The sequence below is a fragment of the Macrotis lagotis genome, chromosome 6 (genome assembly GCF_037893015.1).
Source record: "Macrotis lagotis isolate mMagLag1 chromosome 6, bilby.v1.9.chrom.fasta, whole genome shotgun sequence".
In the NCBI taxonomy this organism is placed as follows: domain Eukaryota; kingdom Metazoa; phylum Chordata; class Mammalia; order Peramelemorphia; family Peramelidae; genus Macrotis; species Macrotis lagotis.
This window is the reverse complement of record NC_133663.1, coordinates 14,103,764-14,127,473: the sequence shown is the minus strand read 5'-3', so window position 1 is coordinate 14,127,473 and position 23,710 is coordinate 14,103,764. Positions and strand designations below refer to the sequence as shown.

Here is a 23,710-nt window from a genome sequence, read left to right as displayed (position 1 = left end):
CTTCATTTGTCTTTGTGTTGGCTGATCTTGGTGTAACATCTAGTGGGTGTTTATTAAATGTTCGTTGATCTGCTGATTGGAGGAATTGAGGGGAAGAAGGAAAAAAGGACATTTCTCAATAATGAGTAACCAGACTCTAGTGACCTCTCAGTGAGGGCTTAGGACAACATCTAGGGGATACAGTGAACAATCCATCATGACTGGCTCTGGAGCATAGATTGCTAATCCTTGACTCGTTGGATTTCGGTGACCTGAATGGGCTTTCGGAGATCAGCCTATGTAGGACTGGCTGCTATCCCTACGATTCCGTAGGAAAGCATACTTGGGATGGAACAATAATAATACTGATAATAGCACTAGCTGATGTGTATAAACAGATTTAGGTCTGGAAAGTCATTTAAATCCATTATTCCATGGCTGGCTCCATGCCTGGAATGCCTCCCCTCCACTTTGAGAACCTCAAGAGTTAGTTCAAATACCACCTTCTACAGAAGTGAATCGGGTCAAATATCACCTCCTCATCCCCCAAGCTACAAGTGGTGCCCTCTCATCCCCCACTCCTATAAGTAATATTATATCTACTTTTCTTCTATCTTGCATTAATATAATTTATATATATATTATACACACACCTTTATGGTGCTTCCCTGATAGAATGTAAGCTCTTTGAGGGCAATGATTGCTTCACTTAAGTAATATGATGCAAAGGGAATGCTGTATAAATGCAGGTTTTGTGATAGTGCCTTATAGCAGCTATAGGAGAATCCATAAAAACAAAGAAAACAGTTGGGGGCCCCTGAAAGACAGCAAACTAACACAACCACCACCAAAAACTGAAGAAATGAGATAATACTTATTCCCTTTCTTCTTGAATCATGTACCACTTGGTAGAGTTTTCAACATCCTACCTTGCTCACTTCTTTTAGAGCTCGTTTGCAAACTTCATACTTTGGCGAATCTTTAGGTGTTTTCTGACAGATGGTCTGCAATGAATTAGAAGTCAATAATGTTAATTGGTCTTAATACATCAAATAGCAGCAATGTCCATCCAAAGTAAGCCCTGAATGCCAAGCTTGATCCTTCGGGATCTCTCCTCTTCATTTTGTGCTGTCTTTCTCTAGCAGAGCACTATAGCAAATACTGTGAGGTATTTTCCCCCTTCTGAAAATATGTTGAATTGATGCCTTTTCCCTTCTTTCCCCTAAATCATTTTAAAAAAGTTTGCTTTTGGGGGGCAGCTAGGTGGCACAGTGGATAGAGTACCAGCCCTGGAGTCAAGAGTACCTGGGTTCAAATCTGGCCTCAGACACTTAATAATTACCCAGCTGTGTGGCCTTGGGCAAGCCACTTAACCCCACTGCCTTGCAAAAATCTAAAAAAAAAAGTTTCCTTTTTTAAATGAACAGTAACAACTTTTCTCTTCCTTCCCTCCAACATTAAAAACAAACAAAACTTTTTTTGCAAATAAATATAGTTAAAGCAAAATAAATATTTGTGTTGGTTATAACTGAAGAAATAGGTTTCATTCATTATTAATGGTGAATCCAACACCTCTTTGGCAGGCTGACATGGACCACATTTTTTTAAATCATTCTCATTTCCCAGTGATTCTTCCTTATGATAGAATATTGTAACAAATAGGATCAGCTAAGTATGACAAATCAATATGGTGACCATGTCCATAAGCCTATCCTTTGTTCTACTTAGAGGAAGAAGTGATGTTGTCCCATTAGTGTTTGCGAGTCAAGACTGGACCCTGTCTAATGGACTTGTCATGGAATTGACTGTGGATTACGGTTATCGGCATTTGGGTCCGATCACAGGATCTTTGTCTCCTTCCCTCCCTTTGTTCCCCACCGGCACCCCCTCCTATCCTCTCAGTTGTGTATATAGGAGGAATGGGATAAATATCCATTGACTCAAATAGTTTATAAAGGGTTGTGGTAAATAAGAAAATAATATTCAAACAAAAAAATCTATTCAGTATTTTGAATATCTTTAAGCATAGGATATAAATAAAAGTAATAAAATATATGCTGAGAAGGAAATTTGAAGAGAAAACTGGTGAATTGCTCATTGGCCCATTTATATCCTAGTCTATGACCTGTACTTTTAAAATGGATTTCAAATGGGGCTGGCTCAGGTCAAGGGACTAGACCTCACACATTTGTACATTCCCATCTTGTAAGGCTAACCAAAAAAAGAAAAATCTTACTCAGACAAAAACCTTTAATGTAATTAAACCATTTCATTTTTTACCTTATTTAGCAATTTTAGCTAAATGACTAAATTAAATAAAAACAAAGTGAAAATATTGTAGGCAGATTGTGACTTCCCTAGTGTTTTGGTTGTTTGTTCAGTTATTTAAGCATGTCCAATTCTTTGTGACCCCATGAACCATATTGTCCAAAGAATTTTCTTGGCAAAGATAATGGAGTGGTTTATCATTTCCTTCTCTGGTGGATTTAAGCAAGCAAAAATTAAATGACTTGTCCATGGACACCCAACTAATGAGTGTCCAAGGCCAGATTTGAACTCAGGTCAACTTGACTCCAGGTCCAGTGCTCCATCCACCAAAGTGCCTAGCTGCCTAAGCTAGTTTTGCCAGATTTCTTCCCTCAGAGGTAAGAGGGTAGAAGTGAAGTGTGCTTTCAAATAAAAAGGGAACCAAGATGTGACTTGACTTACTAGAGGATGACATGCCATCAGACTCTGTCACCGAGAACTAAAAATTCAAATGGAGGTTCCTAGATTGTGAATTCGTGATATACACGAAGGGCAAACATCTGTTCCAATATGGCACCTTTCCATGTATCAATAGAACTCTCTGGGACACAATACCACACATTCCTCAAGACTGAGGTTTGCTTCAGTAATTCATGGGTCTGAAATATGGTGATGAGATAGGGGCTAGCCAGATGTGTGCCAGCTATCTCAGGTACAGGGGTGAGGATGAGGAAGGAAGAACTCTTCCTAAATATCTAGATCTCTTTCTATTCACTGGCGGAATCCTCGCCAAAGTCAAGAGGAGAAATGCAGGCTAGATATTATAGGAATAGTGATCTTAATATTTGGATAACTGTAGCACTATGTATCATATTTTATTTAAAAAAGATTCTTCTGAGAAGGTTTTATCAGACTACCACCACTGGGGTCCATGGGAGAAAAAAGGTTCAGATCCCCTGGTTTAAAGAGTCAGAAGACTTTTCCTTTTCCCCAACTGCCCAAGACAGAAGGCCTCTATGTTCCTTGCTTCTTGTAAACTTCAAGAGGCCATGATACAAATGCTGGTTCAGTCACAAGATAGTGAAAGTCCAAATAAATATGGGGCTAAAGAGCAAAAGCTAAGTTTTACCTTAGAATACACATTCAGTAAAAGTTATCAATGAAGAAGAAGGATTAAAATAAAAACACGTACACTCCTTTAAGTAGGTGTTTTTGTTTTCTTTGATCTGTTATCTCTAATATCCAATACAATGCATGGAGTGTTTTGTGTCCTTCATTCTCAAAGAGGACCATGTCAGAGAGATGATGCCATGACAAGCATAGGAATTGGATTTGAGTGAGGGGGTGCTGTGCTAAGTCACCAGCCTCACTTTCTCCTCCAACACCATCTGGGTCCAGTGGCCAGATATGGATCAGGATGACTGGAGATGGCCCTGGATGTGAGGCAATCCGGGTTAAAGGGATTGGCCCAAGGTCATACAGCAAGTATACATCTGAAGACAGGTTTGAACTCAGGTCTTCCTGATTTCAGGGCTAGTGCTCTATCTACTGTGCCATCTAACTGCCCATATGTTATAGTTTAATGGGTTCTTAATACATGCTTAGGTTGATTGATATTATTCAGAAGTGTGACATTAAGGAAAGAGGCCAGGGGCAGTCAGGTTGCACAGTGGACAGAGCAATGGCCCTGGACTCAAGAGACCCGAGTTCAAATCTGGCCTTCAGATACTTAATTGCCTAGCTGTGTGACCTTGGGGAAGTCACTTAACCCCATTGCCTTAAATAAAATTAAGAAAAGAGGTAAACATGAATTTCTCTTCTAAAAATAGAAGAAATACTAGAAAATGAAAATATAACTATTACATGTCAACAGAATTCCATTTTGTAAGGGTCCAGAATCAATATTTAGAATCAATCTATTTATTCTGTGAAAAGCAAATTTTTTTTTCATGGAATCTCAAGGTCAGTGAGGACATCAGTGGCCAATCTCTTCTGATCTGTATTGGACGTGTATTCTTCAATGATATTCTGGGCAAATGGTTATCTAGCTTTGTTTGGAAACTCTTAAGCTCTAGAAATTCCCCTGTGGCTGGAAGCATTTCCATTCCGTTTTTTGGATTAGATATAATTATTAGCACAGCAGATAGAGACCTTGCTTCAGAGCCATGAAGATACAGTTCAAGTTCTGCTTCTAAAAGACAAACACACACACACACACACACACACACACACACACACACACACACACACAAACTTCAATATTCCAGGCAACTCCCAAGACTTTGAGCTTAAGAGAAGATGACAACCAGCATTAGCTGAGGATCATTCCTCACATAAAAATTACCAATTCTAAAAAACATACAAGTTTAATCCCATTTCCCAACTTTTCCCCTTATGTTAAGCCCAGATGAATCTCTTTAGAATTCCTACCTACATCATTGCCTTTCAAAGACTTCAAAGATTTCATCTCCAACTTTAGCTTTTATGAATCATTCTCTTTTGAAGAAATCTTAACTGACAATCGAAATGAAGCATATACAACCCTCCACAGTGTTTGGCAGCATGCTTCACACATAATGGTGATGCAACAAATGTTTGCTTGTATGCATGTCAGGGCTGATGGTCCATGGGAAAGTCAGGTTCACATTAGAGCCAACTCTGGTGGAACAGATATACTGCCTAAGGCAAGGAATATCTCTATAGTATTTTCTATAAAATTCCATGGTGCCAGACCTTCAACTTGAAACCATGAATGTGCCCTAAATGATGGTTGTTTACTATGGGAACTGGCCATCAAGATAAATTATGAAGAGTAATAAACTATTTCACTTGGGGAAAACAGGAATAACTAACAAGAAACAAACCAGTTCCCAGTTCTGATCAGGTCTGGACCAGTCTTCCCAGTCCTTACTTCCTTTGTCTATTTTTCCAACAATCTCTGATCCAGTAAGGCAAACCAATGCTGATCAAACCCTGGACCCTCCTCCTGCTTTCATCAAATGACATTCTTTTTTTTTTTTCCATTCAAGGTAGAGTCATGTTCATCTTTTCCCAGAAGGTTTCCTTAGAAAGGAATAGTATTTATTCTACCTTTCTTTCTGTTTTTTCACATTTATTTATCTCAGCCCCCCCCCTTTTTAAAACATTTTTAGCATTTTAGTGCTGACACCTTAGAAGTAAAGAATGTTTGTCCTTCATTCTCAAAGAAGACCCTGACATGAGGAAGGTGATGCCATGACAAGCACATGAACTGGATTTGAGTGAGAGGGCTTTGCTAAAGTCATCAGCCTCACTTTTTTCTCTAGAGACATTTGAGACCAGTGGCCAGATAGGAATCAGGATGACTGGAGATGGTCCTGGATGTGAGGCAGTCAGGGTGAAGTGACTCGCTCAAGGTCACACAACTAGTAAATGTCTGAACTCCCATCCTCCTGTCTCCAAGGCTAGTGCTCTATCCACTGTGCTACCTAGCTGTCTTTAGAAGCAAAGATTATTTGAACTGAACAAATCCTTAAAGGAATCTAAATCATTCTCTTCTTTATACTGATGAGGAAACTAAGACCCAAAGAAGTAACTTAACCAAAGTTTCACAGAGCCAAAGCTCAAGTTTTCTGACTCTAAGGTCACTTGCCCTTTCTAGTTTGAAGAATACTTGAGATTCTTGAATATACATACATATATATATATATATATGTATTATATATATATATATATATATAACATATATATATTTCTATAGAAATTGTACAAATAGGTGAGTAGTTGAATGAATGAATGAATGAATTCAAAGTCCCCAGAGGGAACTCTAATTCCCTATTTTTGTCATATGAGTCTGTACAAGTCTCTGCAAAGAGAAGACTAAGAGGATCAGATACAATTAGTTATAATTATAGATAGTTGTTTTCAAGTAGTTGAAGACATGTGAAGAAGAAAGTATATGAAGAAATACAAAAGAAAGAATACACTTGGTCCATTTGGTCCCTGAAGACTGAAACAAGGACAAGGGACTGAAGTGACAAAGAGACGAATTGAGATTCCACATTAAGAATAACTTCCTCATTCTTCAAGCAGTCCCCCAGATGGAATAGGATGCTACGAAGATGATGGGCAGCCCCTCCTCAGAGTTCTTCAAGCAGAGGTAACACGACTTGAAAAGGAAGTATCGTTTAGTGGATAGAGTGATGAACTTGGACTCCTAAAGTTGGGTGACCATGGGCAAGTCACTTGCCATGAATGTGAGAGTAGAGATTCCTTTCATAGATGGGCTAGATGAGATGGCCCTAGAGGTCCCTTCCAAATCTCCAAGTCCCTGATTCTATTGTATTGCTTTCATTTAAGATGATTTCCAGGAGACAAAAAAAAGAACCAATGCAGACTAAGATTTCCCTTCCACAAAGGATTTTTCCTAAATAAGGACAAATATCGCTCATCATTTTCACATATATGTCTAGGAAGTACAGTCCCCAAATCCAAATAGTAAAGTTTCCTCCACTATAATACAAGTGAAATTTTAAAAATTAAAATTAAAATGAGTTTCTTACATCCATCAGCAAGGGAAGACGTGTAACCCTCTGCATGGGGAGAATGAGGAAAGAGATCATAGGCAAATTCCTACACTCTTCTTGAGATTCAATCCGAGACAGTACATCCTTAAAAGACGGATTAGTTGCTCTGAGAAGGGAGAAAAAGATAAACAAAAAAACATTTCAGAAGATTATTTAATACCCATTTTGACTTTATCTTCTCAAATAAATAGCCAAATGGGAAATATCTATGTGACAAAGTGAAGCAGTCTTTCACTCACAATGAATTTTAAAATATAAAATTCCGACAGTCCCAGAATTAGTTAATTATTAAGATTTTTCAAAATGGAACAACACAAAACATGGTTTTATAGGAGCTTTCATGTGCTACAAGTCTAAGGAACTCCAAAGCTGACCACAAAATGTAAACAGTCACCAGCATGGTACCTTTGAAGATATTCATGAAGATTACCACCATTTTCCATGTAAACAGATCCCCCCTCCCCGACTTGTTCTAAAATAAGCCCCACCAGGTCCATTTCCTAACTGGTCCCCACTTAGAGGTGAATTTCATTTATATTGGGAAGAATGTTTAAAGCAACTCATACCAAATTTGTATTTGCAATAATATAATAGTTCAATGCATAGTTCAAAGCTCTAGAAAATCAGTAAGGTGAAGAAAGATGACGGAGATTCCCAACATAAGGTAGAAGAGGTTCAGTTAGCCATCAAGCTTCTGATCCTCCTCCCATCCTCATGACAATAGCTCCAAGACTGGGATGCACTCACAGGTCTTTCTTCCATTTCTTTGTTATCCTCAAAGCTATGCACAGTGACCGGCACATTGTAGGGAATGAATAAATGCTTAAAAAGTGGCTGATGGATCATGACTGTCATGATTAATACTATAAGCTGCTCCAAAGCACAGAACTGTTATCTTTGTATAAATGTTTGCTAAATAAATGAATAACTCATTCTTTAAGATTTCTTAACATACACTCTTTGTGAGTTAAATTCTTTTATAGTTTTCCTTCTTTACAGATGAGAAGCTGAGGATGAAAAAACAAGACTTGAAAAGGAAGCATTGTACAGTGGATAGAGCGTTGAACTTAGACTCTTAGAGTTGGGTGACCTGGGCAAGTCACTTAAATTTTCCGGGCCTCAATTTACTCATCTGTAAACTTAGGGGCTTAGATTGGATGACCTCCAAGGACTCTTCCAATTCTCAGTCTCTGAATCTATGATCCTATACCTCAAGTCTGACAATTCATAGGATACCAATTAGTTAGTCCTCTTGTTATGACCATGTGAGGATGGCAGGGGTAATACCGATTATGAGAATTTCCCCTTTGAAAAACAAAAAAAGAGGAAGAACATTTCCCATTAAAGTCTATTAAAAATTAAAGTGAGAAATGTCTGGAGTAGAAGATTAAACAAAATAAAATGCAAAATTATCTAATTATAATACTAACGCTGAGCTCCAAAGAAAAGAGGAAAAAAATTCCTTCCTTCTGGAGGGAAGCATTGCATATTCTTGTCAGACTTGGCTCAGGTATTTTGCTGAACTTGTCTTCCCTTCTCTCCCCCTCCCTTATCACTCTTGTTTTTATTCTTATAAGGGACGGCTCTCTCTCAGAGAGGACAAATAGATATTCTCTGAAATAAAGGTGATATTTAGGAGGAAAAAGATACCTTAGCTTTTAAGGAAGTAAAACTTATAAAAATTTTTAAAAATTACTTTATTAAATAGAGTATCAACTACCTCTAATGGTTTTTAAAAGGATTTGCAAACGGGGCGGCTAGGTGGCATACTGGATAAAGCACTGGCCTTGGAGTCAGGAGTACCTGAGTTCAAATTCAACCTCAGACACTTAATAATGACCTAGCTGTGTGGCCTTGGCCAAGCCACTTAACCCCATTTGCCTTGCAAAAAAAAAAACTAAAAAAAAAAAAGGATTTGCAAACATAAACTGTGTTCAGCAGAGGAAAAGAGACATTGTATAATAGAGTTTATCATCCAGAGGCCTGGGTTCAAAATCTCACTCGTATTTCAAAGTCATTTTTTAAACAATTCCTCTCTTCCCCAAATTACCACTCTATCAGTGGGATAGATATCTTTTGTACTGGCTTCAACAAGAAGGGGGAGAGGGAGGGACACCTAGATAAGTGATTAGAATGAATAAGATCAGGAGGCATGGCAATTGAAGAGCTTTTCAGTTCTTTTTAGAGAATCTCCTTTGAATATGGTGGTGGTTTGGTGAGGATTCCAGTCCCACCCCCCACCCCCAAAGACAGCTTTCCCCATATAAAGGCCCAGAGCCAGTCCTCCTTAGCAAAAGGGGCTCCCTTATCTCCAAGGAGGGCCCCTGTAAGATAATCCTCACACCCACCCACCCACCCCACACACCTGGTCAGCAGGGAAGCTTGCCAGAGCCCTGTGCTGTGGGAATCCCAAAATCCTGGGAAAGAGCATGCAGACAGATTAGTCTTGGCAGCACTCTCCCCGAAATGGGACTGGAGGCGTGTGTGTCGGAGATGCAAGTCAAGGGACAAAAGCCAAAGTGTGGCAATGCTTCCTTGTGCAATAATCACCAGGCCCCTGAGTATAACATGATAAAAACTCTTTCTAAAGAATGGCAAGAGAGACCTGGAGCAAGTGAGTGAAAAGCCAGAGCTCTCATTAGCTGTTCCAGGGGGCTCATCTGTTTGCAATGTAAAAATGCACCATTAAATCAGATGCAGAACTTCATTAGGATAACAGAATTTTTAAAAATCAAGACCTAATTTCCTTTTCCCCATTGTCTCCCACCCAAGTCAACTGAGAGGAAGCAATGCTTTCTATATAATCTATTGAGAGAGAGAATCAATCTATTCTTCCAGAATTGAGCACAAAATGTCAACAGTCAGCAGCATGGTACCTTTGAAGAGATTCATGAAGATTGCCACCATTCTCCATGGAAACAGATCCCCTAAGAGGGAGGAAGTATGATGGAATGGGAAAATAATATTTGAACTGAGTTCCAATTCTGGCTCAGCCCCTAGCCTTTGGGTGACATTGGGCCAGTCATTCAGTATATCTGAATTCAAGCTGCCACAACTATAAAATGAGGAAGCTGATGTTAATGATTTCTGAAGACTTTTGCCAGCTCTAATCTATGAGCCCATGATATCAAAGAGGAGGCAACTCCAGTGACCACCAAGAATGAGTTTGGAAAAATTAGAGGGAGCTAAAATCCCCTAAGCTACCTTGAAAGGTAATGAATGGGCTCCCCCTTACTGGACTGGATGACCACTCATCTGGAAGTTGTAGAAAAGATAGGTTAAACTAGATGGCCCTCAAGGTCCCACATAATTGGGGGCCAGGAGTCAGGTCATCAGGGTTATTGTTAAAAATTGCTTCACTCCATCTCTGTGGTCTTCATTTTCCATTTACAGAATGAGAGAGGTGGACTGAATGATTTCCAAGATGTTTCCTAACTCCAAAATACATTATTAGAACCTAGTCCTCTTATTCTCTAGATCTCCTACCTCAACACATTCTTCTTACTCTTGCCATCTAATAGCTACCTTCCTGATCTAGAGAAACTTCCAGTCATGTTTGCTTGATTAGCAAATACTTCTCTCAAATCAACATATCAGGAAGAGTTCCTTCCAACCATGCTTCCCTTCATTTTTGACGCTGGTCATCTCTTCTTCCTTTGCCCTCATGGGAGTATCTCTTCTTCTACCCTGTTCCCTTAAGTTCTGGGGCCCAAAACCATGACCAAATCAACTTCACTGTTCCTGGGTGGGGTGTGCTAATTTACTCCACAAAAAGCCCTACTCTACATCCCTATAACTTTTCAGACAAAAGTGGCTCTTTTGGTCACTGTGCTTTGTCTCCCCTGGGAGATTATAAGTCTCTACATCACAAGGACTATTTTTCCTTTTGGTATGACACCTCCAAGTAGTTAGCATAATGTTTTGCACATAATAAGAATTTTATCAATGATTTTTCATTCATCCGTTCATTCATGTTCCATACCAAAAGGTAGATTCTAAAAGACAATTTTAAGACCATTTTAATAAGTGTAGTCCCACTCACTCACTTTAGACTTTTAAAACTAGATCATTGTTTTGTAAATACAACAAATGTTACTTACATTAATTTTTGTAGAGTTCGTTGCTGGTAGACTTCATTTGTACAGTATTTTATATATGGATCAAATGTGGATGTTGTATGTTTTTCTACAATGTCACTTATGTCATCTAGGAAGATATTATTTTGGTGTCTTTCTTCTAATTCTTTAAAGAACCTGTGAAAAATAGAAATATTTACATTTCAATTTTTCTTTATCCATTTGAGAAATGATAATATGCATTTTACAGAAACTTAAGTTTTTTTCTTATGATATCTTAGATGTATTTCACAAAAGAAGCCATAAGACTGGGAAGGCACAGAAAGCTTCTGCATTGTGAACCAAGAGAGACAATAGGAGACTTCTGATGAATTTAGAATAACTTCACAAATAAATGACCAATTCTAAGCCTATATCATGAAAAAGTCAAGGATAGAAGAGATACCATATTTATCAAAATTATTTTTAGCAGCCTTGTTTGTTATGGTAGCAAAGAATGAGAAAGAATGGAGATGTCCTTCACTGGAGCACCTGGCACATGATATAATGGAATATTAAGGTGTCTTCAGAAATTATGAATGTGAAGAATTCAGAGGATAAATGCATGAGAAAGTTGTATAAACTGATGTTGAGGGATATACACAGAACCAGGAAAATAATTTACACAGTGACTATTCAAGCAAACATAAAGATCAAAAGAAGTAACACTGAATATCGTGGAATTATTACAGCCACGCTTGGCCCAGAACAAGAGATGAAAAAATGCATCTCTGGGAATAGAATGTGGGGACGGGTGGGATTCTCCATCAGTACGGACTGGCACCCGTTCTAAAACTGAGTCTTAGAGAGTTGTCAAGGCATTGACAGTAGACAGATATTCTAGGATCCCATAGCCAGTAAGTATCAAAGGCAGAGTTTAAAGGTGGGTCTACCTCATGGCCAGTCAGCCAATAGGAAGGTATCGAGTATTTACTGTGTGTCCAGGACTAAAATAAACTTGGAGATTCACACAAAGAAGGGAAAAAATAGTCTGTCATCAAGAAGCTCACTTTCTGAGGTTAAAAAAAAAGACTAACAGAAATAAATGACATACATACAAATATATAGAGTCAGTGGCAAGTAATCCCAGAAAAGAAGGTACTAGTAGCTATGAAGGAACTGGGAAAGGGCTTGGAATAAACCTTGGAAAAGATATTGCAGAAGGTGGCATTCAATCTAAATCTTGAAGTAAACTACAAAGGACATTTTCAGGATAAAGGGAACTCAGGAAAGATGAAAGACAAAAACAGAAAGAAGAGCCTGCCAAGCTTGGAGGACAGCCACCATAAAGACAGAGTGAAGAAAGATGGCACGTGGGAGGAATCCCTAACACCAGACCAGCCTTCCTCCCATTATGGGATCTCTTTACACATATGGACAGAACCAATTTCATTATGTATATGTAGTTTTATTTATCAGTCAGGTAAACCTTATACCCAGTGGTCCTGTAGCCTCCAGGATCAAATGCAAAATGCCCTGCTGGGCATCCAAAGCTCTTCCAAGTCTGACCACCTCCTACCTGATTAGTATTCTTATATCTTACTCTACCCTATAGGACATGTACTCTTCATCTTGTGACACCAGTCTCCTGGCTGTACCATGAACAAGACCCCATCTCTCCATCCTCAGCTCTGGACATTTCTCTGGCTGTCCCTCATACCTGGAAAGCTCTCTCTTCCCTGCTTTGACCAGTGACCTCCCTCCTTCCTGGCTTGTTCCAACTAAAATTCCACCTTCTTCAGGAAGCCTTTCTCAGCCACTTTTCATTTCCTTTTTACTCTTTCTTAATTGTTTCCTATTTATCATGTCTATAGATTGTTTTATAGATTGTTTAAATATATTTGTTTGCATGTCATTCTCCCCATTAGATTGTGCCTTCCTTGAGGACAGGGGTTTAGTGGAGTACCTGGCATGTATACTTAAAAAATGTTCTTGATTGACTGAATGCTATAAATCTATGCAGTTTTTGCAAGTTTTTAAATAGTTTGTAGGCTAAAAATGATCTTTACATTTTAAAGTAAAATATTATTTAACATATTAATATTATGCTAATATATTAATGTAATTAATATTTAAATAAAAATTAAAATAGAGATATTAATTAAATAAAATATTAAAATGTAAAAACCCTTCTAAGCTTTGACCCAGAGGCCAGAGTTGTCTGCTACCTTTTTTAAATGATCATGGCAACTTTTCAGAACTCTTTAGAATAGACATAAACTATACTTTAACTGACTCCATTTTCAAGATTATATTATCCAAACTGATGAATATTGATCTCAACCCAATAGTACGCCTTCTTTCTTCTAGCCATCTTTGACTTGAGACCCAGGGGAGTTTATTTGTGGTGGTGGCCATTTAAAGATTAGATTATCAAATCAAAGTGTGCCTCCCATACAAGGTTGATCTTCAGTGAAAAAGAGACATCAGGTCATTCTGAACTATAAGCTTGCTCTCCCTGCTGCTGGTTTCAAAGATCCTTTCCACTAATGATAGCCTACATGGACAGAAATATGGTACCCACCAATTCATACCTCACCTCTTCTTCAACTCTGGTCATCTTGCTCTAACCTATGAACCCAACACTCATACAAAGTCAACCCTTGTTTATCTGGTTTCCTTCACACCTGTGTCTACTCCCAACCCATGTCTCTCTCCCACTCTCACTTATGTCAACACTCTCCCACTCAGTCTTTTAAACAATAGTCATGACAGCTAGAACCTTTTTGTGTTTGCTCCTGTATATCATTCCATCTCTTGACTCTGTCCCTTTGTCAAAGCTGTCACTCATGACTTCCTCACCCGAGGCTCTTAGAAAAACAAGTTTCCTATAAAGTTCAGGTCAAACACCATTTACTATTTGAAGCCTTTCTTGATCTGATGAACTGGTGCCTTGAATTCATTTATATAATACCTTGTATTCACCTGCAAATTACCAAAATATTATATATTTTGTTCATATTGATGATACATGAATATGATGTCTCCCCTTAAATTTAAGCTCCTTAAAGACTAGCAAAATGCCAGATGCACCAGTGTGCTTGACTGATTACGCAGGCACCGAGAAGCAAAGCTAAGATGGGGGAGCAAAGACAGGGACTCACCACAGCGCTCCCCCAAAAACCTTAAATAAGGATTCTATGGAAATTCTAAAGTGGCAAAGAAACCAAAAGGACCGAGTGAAACAATTTTCCAGCCCAAGGGAGTTTGGAAGATCCACAGAAGGGTCTGCTGCACTGGGGTGAGAAAGGTCCCACAGTGCGCTGGCTGCACCAGAGCATCCATCTACCATGGGGCGCCTGGATCAGGGGCAGCTGTGGTAGTGGTTTCCAGACTTCTTAGCCCAGGGACTGCCAAGGACAACTTGGAGGGTCAACAAGAAAACCCTGCCACGCCAGGGTGAGAGTAGAGCCCAGTCCAGCTCAGGCCTCAGCAGCGCAAACCCTGTCCCGGTAGATCAGGAGCAAGCCTCGCTAGCCACTCTACCAGCAGCAGAAGCAGCAGCTGCTTCCAGAGCTCTTAGTTCTTGGTCAGGAAGGGGATCAGAAGTGGATTACAGGGGTTTTGGGCTTTGCCCAGACTCAGACCTGGGTCACAGTCTGGGGCCCCAGTCCTAGGAAGAAGAGCAGAAACCCAACGGAGCCTACTGCCCAGAAGAACAGGACCCCTCCTCACAGAATGGAGTGCTGGTGCCCCCCACAAGAGACCAGGAGAGTAGTCAAACCTCTCATAAAACCTTAGAAGAATTGAAAATTTGCAAGACCCTAGAAGCATCTCTGAAAACAGGTATTTAAAACCCCCCCAAAACTTGGGACAGTGTGTCCTCTACCCTGGAAACAGTCATCCACCTTAACAAAGAATTAAAATCAAGTCACTGGCTTGGGAAATGAGCAACCAACAGAAGGAAAAAAATTCAACTATAGAGAGTTACTATGGTCATGAGGAAGATCAAAACACACTCAGAAGATAACAAAGACAACGTCTCCAAGAAAAATATGAATTGATCTCAGGGCATGGAAGAGCTCAAAAAGCATTTTGAAAATCAAGTAAGGGAGGTAGAGGGAGAAACTGGGAAAAGAAATGAGAGAGATGCAGGAAAAACCTGAAAACTGAGTTAGCAGCATACTAAAAAATGCTGAAGATTCTACAGGTACCATATAATAGGTTCACTAATGCTAGGGAGGGTATTTAAAGGGAGGTAATTGTGATACAGAAAGACTGGAGATTAAAAAACCCTTTACAAGAGATCACCTAAAACACTCTACATTGATATCTTTTTGTTTACTCATTAAAGAGAAGAAATGGGTTTATCAAAGTAAAGCTTATTCTCTTTTAAGTATATATTCTCTATTGGGATAAGGATGTTATCACCGTAGACTTGGCTTTCTATTAGCAAAAAAATGGAAGCCAGGTACATGCTTCCCAACCAGGCATCATAGGCCTCTTGCCATCTTCCTTGCTGCCATGGGCAATTCCACATCCTTCTACATCTCTTAAATGGTAAATGTCTCATGACTCTGAGGACTAAACTGATTTTGATTCTTTTGGTTTTCAGACATATGCAGAATAGCTATACACTTTATTATTAAGCTTCATGTGGTAGAAAGATAAACCCTTACGGAAATGAAATAACAGATCATTATTTAGTCATCAACTGTTTACATATGTAAAGTGTTTAGTTATGACTATGACAAATAGATATCGTAGGGCCAAGGTCTCCTGCTAAAGGAATTTTAAGAACTTGTCTCTAGTTCACTACCAAGAACCAGAAAAAATGCAGCTACAACACCAAAAACAACAGTGACTTGGCTTTTCTTTATGGAAAAGGAAATTTCATTTGCTAATACAAAAAGTTTGCCAGAGCATGAAAAAGAAATCAGACATCAATGAAATTAGTATTTTCGGCTACTTATCTAATTAAAATATAAAGCAAATCAATCACACCCTACTTCATTTGAAACAATGAAATAAAAATAAATCTCGATACTCAAAGACTCCAGATACACTGGCAAATTCATATTACCACGTGACTATAGGATGACAGAGTACTGCTGGCAAGAATGGTGTATTATTATTTTCGAAACCAGGAATGGTAGAACTGAAGGCCAGAGGCTATTATTCAGGCACTTGACAAAGTAAGGGCCTGTGGATAAAATCTAAGCAAATTTAAAAATATGGATTTTTTACTTTTTTTGGGAAAACTAATAAAGGGAGGGGGAAAGCAACCAATAACCACTGGATGATTCTTCACATATAAAGAATACACATTGAACACTTCTTAAACAGATCTCTAAAGGAGCAATGATCAATCACTGCCAGAATAGCCTAATGGACTCCCTGACCCTGTGGCTACAAATTCATTACTATATTCCCCTGATATTCCAGTCTCCAAGAACTTCCTATAACATCGGACAAGAATGGAACCTCCAGTTCTCAAAGATCTGGCCAAAGAAGCACAAGTTCTGGTGGGTCCCACCATTCGGAGAGAACTGTGACGCAGGTGCACTGGTGGGTACCATGTTGATTATCTGTGAACCAGCCTGGCCAGGTTCCAAGGGCATCATCACTGGCTTGGCTGCAGGGCTCTGAACTCTCTAACAACAGCAAGTCAACAGGACCAGGCTAGGAGGATTTACTTGATTTTTAGTCTCAGTATCCCCAGAACCCAAGCAGAGAGGCTTGAAAGGAGTAGACCTTGACAAACCCCATGGAATGGAATGGAATGGAATGCAGAGTAGAGTGCAAGGGGGTTTGTAATCTGGCTCAGAGCCCATACTGAGAATCAGGAATACTTGGAGTTAGTGACCTTGTCAAAGCTTCTATGTAGACATGCTTGGGTCTTTTATTGTCTCCTCCAAGAGATTGTAAGCTTTTTGAAAGCAGGAAATATTTGATTGTCATCTTTGTACCCCTAGAGTCTAAGACTGTTCACTAGCTCCCAACACTCAAAAAACTCTCAAAAAACCTCAGTTGATTGACTAATTTACCTCTCATTTTAATATAAAATTTGTGCCTAATAGTTTGAATAAGAAACACAAAATATTGTTGGGGAGAGGCAAGAGGTAGAGGTTCTAGTTTCTTTTTCTCACATCACCTTTGCTGTCTCATCTTCATTCTACTCCTATTAATAAGTCCTAAAAAAGGCACCAGTGTAGGCATTCTGTGTCAAGCTTTCAACCTTTTCCATAAGGGATTGTTGAATAATTGTCAGTTCTGGGCTCTTCTTTAGTTTCCATTTCCTATTCTACTGTTATATGTTATATACATATATATATATATATAATGATGATGGTGACTCAGCACAGCACCCCTAACTCAAATCCAATTCATGTGCTTGTCATGGCATCACCTCCCTGATGTCATGGTCTTCTTCAAGAATGAAGGACAAACATCATTTCCTATTCCTATTTTTTTAATTTTTAATTTTATTTTAAGAGGCAATGGAATTAAGTGACTCGCCCAAGGTCACAATTATTAAGTTTCTGAGACCAGATTTGAACTCAGGTCCTCCTGACTCCAGAGCCAGTGTTCTATACACTGTACCACCTAGTTGCTGATTCCTATTCTTTTTGAGAGATATTGACTCCTCTAGGAAATTTGTCCTGATCTCCACCCCCCCAAATGCCAGAGTCTGCTTTACAGAATTACTTTATATTTATTTTGCATAGAATTACGTATTGATGTTGCCTAGGAAGAAGGTACACTTTCTGAGGGGAGGGTCTGTTTTACTTTTGTCCCTAGTGCTTAATGCAGTGGCTAACTCATGGTTGGTGCTTACTAAATGCTTGCCAGTGGAGCAGGAGGTCAATGATCCTAAGACTGAATCTGACATCTGGGATAGAGGTTAGGGATGGATGCTCAGGGCTTAATTTTAAGGCTATAATTATCTTAAAATTAGCACAGACACATAAAAACCATAGGAGGGAACCTGCAAATTCTAAGTCTGTTATTATGTTGATGTCTTGGACTCCAATATATAAAACATTCAATATTCAGCCTCCGTTAGATGGCTCCCCTTGGGAAGAATGAAAACCAAATGACTATACAGTCTATGGGTTTCTCCCAGCAATTACATGTAAACTTTGCACAATTAAGACATTTTCTTATCGATTAAAACAAAATCCAACTCCAACCGACTGTCCGGGCCAGTAACACCACCAGAAATCTGCTGATTATATAATCCACTTATTTCAGATCCAAAAGAAAATCCCAAACACGTGGATGTCTGGGTATAACCCAATACTGCCCCTCACCCAGAGCCTGGCTCAGGGAGGGGCCAAAGAATGTTTCTTTGACTGCTTGGGTGATTGAGGAGGAGGGGCAGGAATTCTACTTTGGTGAGAGAACAACCAAAGAGAGGGAAAAGAAAACTGAGTATTGCTGTTCAGCCATGCCCAACTCTTTGGGACCTCATTTGGGGTTTTCTTAGCAGGGATACTGCAGTGGATGGACATTTCATTCTCCAGATCATTTTACAGATGAGGAAACTGAGGCAGACAGGATGAAGCAACTTACCCATGCTCACACAGCTAGTGAGTGTCTGAGGCTGGATTTGAACTCAGTAAGATGAGTTTGACTGACTCATGGCCAATGCTATCTATGCACCATGGCAACCGCTAGCCAGATCCATGCTGTGATATCTACAATAAATAGATAGATGGATGGACAGACAGACAGAGACAAATACATGACTCAGATACAGACAGACAAGACAGGAGAGACAAAGACAGACAGGTAGACAGGACAAATAGACAGATAGATACATAGAGACAGAGAGACACAGACAACAGAGATAGAGACAAGACAAATGCAAATAGGAAGATAGAGACAGACAGACAGAGAGAGAGAGAGAGAGAGAGATACAGATAGACAAACAGAGATAGAGACAGACAGACAAGATGGATACAGACAGGACAAATAGACAGAAAGACAAATAGATAGCCACAGACAACAGAGAGAGTCAGAGACAGAGACAAGACAGATAGACCCAAACAAAGGACAGAGATACAGACAGATGGACAGACAAAGAAAATGACAGAGTGGGCTTCTTGGCCTCAAGCAGCTTCCTACTCCATCACTGACTTTCTCTGTAGAGGAAAGCTGTCCAGAAGATGTAACCTCACTCTGCCTTGGTGCCAACAAAAAGACTAAAACTTGGAACAGAGAGGAGGAAGATGGCCAACATGACATTAGCAAGTAAATTAAGCCTATTTGAAAGCAAACAGCTCAAGAAAATGAGGGAATAGCGAGGCTCACCAAGAAAACATAATTGTCAAGATCCCACCATGAAAGTGTATTTTGAGAAGGATCCTGGCTTTGACATTTCTTGAAGAAGCCTCAGAATTGGCTGGATTTTAAGCAGAAAATTAACTTTAACTTTTCTAAGTGTTAAAATCTGCTTTTACTGATCAATCTACATCCATTTAGCTTTTCTTGGGGGGAATATTGGGCCAGTCTCCTGTGAAGCATCATTTTCATTCAAGAGGCTATTTATTTTTCTAGGATTTCATAATGCTTTTAACACAATGTCTTTCCCAAATATAAGACACCTGGACTATCTCATGATCTCTAGAGAATTCATTTTCCACTGGGTCTCTGCCCAGGTCATCTTTCATGACAGTAAAGAACACAAATGCATGTCTCCCTGGCTTTACCAGTCATCGGGATCACTAAACAAAGTTATCATTGTAGTTTTATCTCTCTCATCCTACTAAGGGCATGGGAGGTGTTTTTAGAGGTGGAGGAGAGCTTTTAAGACCAGGCTTTGTTGGAATAAATAAAATATTTTGTTTGCAATCAATCAACAGAGAAATAACAAACAATGGGATTTGGTATTGTCTATGTCTTTCAATGTGATTGATAAGATATCTCCTGTAGAGATTCATTTGTAAATGTTTCCCATATTTGCCTCAGGTGAAGTGACTTGGCCAGGGTCACACAGCTAGTAAGTGTCGGAGGCTGGATTTGAACTCATGAGGATGAGTCTTCCTTCCAAAGCCCAGTACTCTATCTACTGCACCGTCAATGTAGTATACATACTCTAGGGTCACAACAATAATAAATATCCTAGGTAATACTTGAATCCAGACTCTATTCTTCCATCCCAGCATAAGTGACATATAGTTGGCTACGACTGGCACGCTACAAACACTGAATGGTTCCTCCATGTCGTAATAAGCCAGGCTTTGAGGGATATGGAAGGGGATGACACGCCCCCTGCCCTCCAGGCCCGCGCCACATTAGCCAGCCATGTTCAGTGAGATGAGAAGAAACAGAGCCGGTGCCAGCTGTACCATCTGCAGAACCAGTTGGGCCAGCCCTGCCCTCCTGATGGTAGATTGGAAGCCCGGAGCTCAGCCTTTACAACGAGAAAATCAGAGCTCTGGTTCTAATCAACTCTCGGCAGAACCAGTCCAAGCTGCACCTTTTCCAAGAGCGGCCCCACCTCCCCCCATGTCACAGCATTTCTCCTTCATTAATACCCAGCTGTCTAAAGCAAACCTAGACCATTTTTGGATTTCTTCCTAACTCAAATGAACTGCCAATCCAAGTGGTTATGGATTCCTGCCAGAGCAGGTCATGTACATTCACTTAGGTAAGAACCACCGAGCCTGGCCAGCTAGTTTCAAATGTCTTCCTTGCTATTATAGAATAAATTATATCTTTAATAAACAAAAGAATATTTCAGATAAGCACCCATAAACTATGTGCCACTCAGGGGAAAACTTTCCTATGAGAACACCAAAGAGAGGGACATTCTGTACTCTACCAAAATGAGTTCCAGTCCACTATGGGTTGATTCTATTTTTTTTTAAGTAGTTACATTGGCACTAAAGAATGGCATCCATTTTTTCCAGACCAGTAGATGAAGGTTAACGTGAAACAGGTTTGCACTAAAAATATTTATTGCTATTTTGTGCCTATGATCACAACACCTAAAGCACAACAAAAATTTATTGGCTTCCTACCCATCCTAATCCACAACCCAACCCTTTTCATTCTCTATTTGGACTTTGAATTTTTTTTTTAATTTGATGACTATTGATGACTATTGTCAAAAGTATTAAAAAGGAAAAAAACAAGAAATAAGAAGACCTCTGGAAAGCAGTCGGGCAACTCCAGGGTCAAGGTTTTGGCAACTGAAAATTCAACTTTTCCAAAAAAGACCATTTTGGTGACCTTCCTCCACTGGCTAATAGGCTGATAGATGCTCTTGGAGAGTAAACATGTTTAGATGGTTTCAATGAGAGATTATTTTTCTCTTAAATGTTTTGGAGTCAGAATTTGTCTCCATACATAGACGTCTGGATGATTAGGGGATTGAGAAGGATCCAGCAGACAGGCAGGGGGTATTGAAGGCAGTTTGCAAAGACTCAATTGTTCAGTTTTTAGCTTGAGTATTTATAACCTCCAAAATCAGCCAATGCTACAAACCAGGCCTCGATTGATTGTTCTGTGGATTGTCTAGACTGAAGTTATTCATGTTAAAAATACAGATTCAACTTAAACTTGGGTCCTGTATTTCTGGGGAATTGGTTGTTAACCATTTCCCAACAGACTTCTGCATCCAAAGGGACCATATTGACAGAATGAGACACCTCCCAGCCTGGAAGCTGGCTCCACCGAGGCAGCTCAGTAGCTTGGCCACTGCCCAGAAGTTTGAGAGAAGTGTTGCTAGGGGCAGCTAGGTGATGCAGTCACCTCCAGGCGGTGGAGTCAGGAGGACCTGGGTTCAAATTTGACCTCAGACACTTAATACTTACTTAGCTATATGACCTTAGACAAGTCACTTCACTACGCTGCTTTGAAAAGCCCCAAACCAAAAAGAACTGGAACCACAGGAAGGTTCAATAATTTGTCTGTTCACAGAGCTAAGTGGCATCAGAAAACATTGGAACCCTGATTCCAAATCCAAGGTCAATCGGGCAGTCCCAATATCACACGAGCTGCTTTTCACACAAACATATAACTGTCTAGATATGTTGTATCCACATGTGCAGACAGACGGCAAGAAAAGAAGCAGATAAAAGTTTCAAGTGGAGAATATTATAACATGATCCTTTCTTATCCTAAGAGTTCACAACAAGGGCTCCTTGTTTCCTGAGAAGGAAAAATTGAACTAGGAAAGACTTATCAGCTCGGCCATGTTGAGAAAACCAAGAGACCAGAACCACATTCTCCATCAAAAGATACATTCTAATTTGGTCCTCTTTTGCAACTGAGCATCATCAATACATACTTATGTTGCTATGGAGATAGAGAAATAGACAGCTCTCTCTCTATAAGTGTGTGTGTATATATATGTGGGGTATACATGTATGTGAGTGTGTGTATTTGTGTAATCAGAAGGATAAAACTCATAAATTCAGCTGGAAAGGACTGTGGGAGGGGTCACTGATTCCAAATACCTCATTTTAAAGATGATGAAACTGAGATTCCAAAAGGTTAAGTGACTGCACCAAGATCAGACCACTAGGAAGGGACTGAGGCAAGATTCTAACATAGGTATTCCTAATGTCAAGTACATCACTCTTATAGCTCACTCTCTTTTTTTCCCCTGCTTTTTACAAGGCAATGGGGTTGAGTGACTTGCCCAAGGTCACACAGTTAGGCAATTATTTTCTTTTTTGTTTTTTTGCAAGGCAATGGGGTTAAGTGACTTGTCCAAGGTCACACAGGTAATTATTAAGGGTCTGAGGCTGGATTTGAACTTAGGTCCCCCTGACTCCAGGGCCGGTGCTCTATGTACTGTGCCACCTAGCTGCCCTGTCTCTTGTTTTAAAAAAAATGATAAAACACAATAGAACTTATGAGCCTCTGAAAATCTAATACACATGGAGAGGGTTTAAGTTTAAAGGTGAACTTAAATACTAAAAGTAAAATGGATGGATCAGTTGTACACATTTATGTTTCTATTTATTGTTTCAATCATATTTGTACGTATTCATTCACATTCTAATTTTCCTCTGACAGGATAAGACTTGGATGACCAATAGAAAGCATTTCATCCCTCTGCCTGGCTTCTGTGGGAGAAGGAACAAGCAAAGAATTTTAGCTTGAGAATAAGGAGAAATAACCCATTCAGGTGATTTAAAGGAATCTGGCCAAATGGAGTACATCAGAAGTTAGATTTGGAAAGGGAAAATTTAGGGAAACTTAGGAAAATTTGGAGAAGAATCTTAATCTTCTGACACTGGTTCAGACCTTATGTCTGTCAAATAAAGAGCCAGATCAATTAAGAAAGATGTAAAGAGATTCAATAGGATTAGGGAGTAGACCCTGAAGAGGCAAACCTAAAAAGAAAGAGAAGATAATTGGCATGACAAGGCAAGGGATTGTTGGAGTTGTGAACTGATCCTGCCTTTCTGGAGAGCACTTTGAAATTATGGCCAGAGGGCAATTAAACTGTGCATATCCTTTGATCCAGCAAAACCACTCTAGGTCTGGATCCCAAAGAGATTGTGAAAATGGGTAAAAAGTAGAAAAATATTCCTAGCAGCTTGTTTTGTAGTGGCAAAGAAATGGAAGTTGAGGGAATATCTATCACTTGGGGGATGGTTGAACAAGTTGTATGTATATGGTTGTGATGGAACACTATTATTCTATTAGAAGTCATGAGGGATGGGAATTCAGGGAAGCCTGGACAGATTTACATGCACTGATACTGAGAGAGATGAGCAGAACCAGAAAAACACTGTATACACTAACAGCAACATGGGGGCGACGATCAACCTTGACGGACTCGCTCACTTCAGCAGCACAATAATCACACACATTTCTAAAAAACTTGGGATGGAAAATACA

The 23,710-nt window shown here is 39.5% G+C and overlaps 1 protein-coding gene across 3 annotated transcripts in view; it reads right to left on the bottom strand.

The window, feature by feature from the left end:
* The window catches only part of ARHGEF26 (Rho guanine nucleotide exchange factor 26), a 132,256-nt gene that overhangs the window by 48,037 nt on the left and 60,509 nt on the right, over window positions 1-23,710 (bottom strand). For all 3 annotated transcript variants that reach the window (XR_012469297.1, XM_074190784.1, XM_074190783.1), the window contains exons 6-8: window positions 10,892-11,044; window positions 6,768-6,897; window positions 909-983 (exon numbers count right to left, since the gene is read on the bottom strand). Coding sequence is in view for 2 of the 3 variants with exons in the window: in XM_074190784.1 (XP_074046885.1) it covers window positions 909-983; window positions 6,768-6,897; window positions 10,892-11,044 (358 nt within the window). In the remaining variant the exon portion in view is untranslated. The remainder of the gene's footprint in view (window positions 1-908; window positions 984-6,767; window positions 6,898-10,891; window positions 11,045-23,710) is intronic.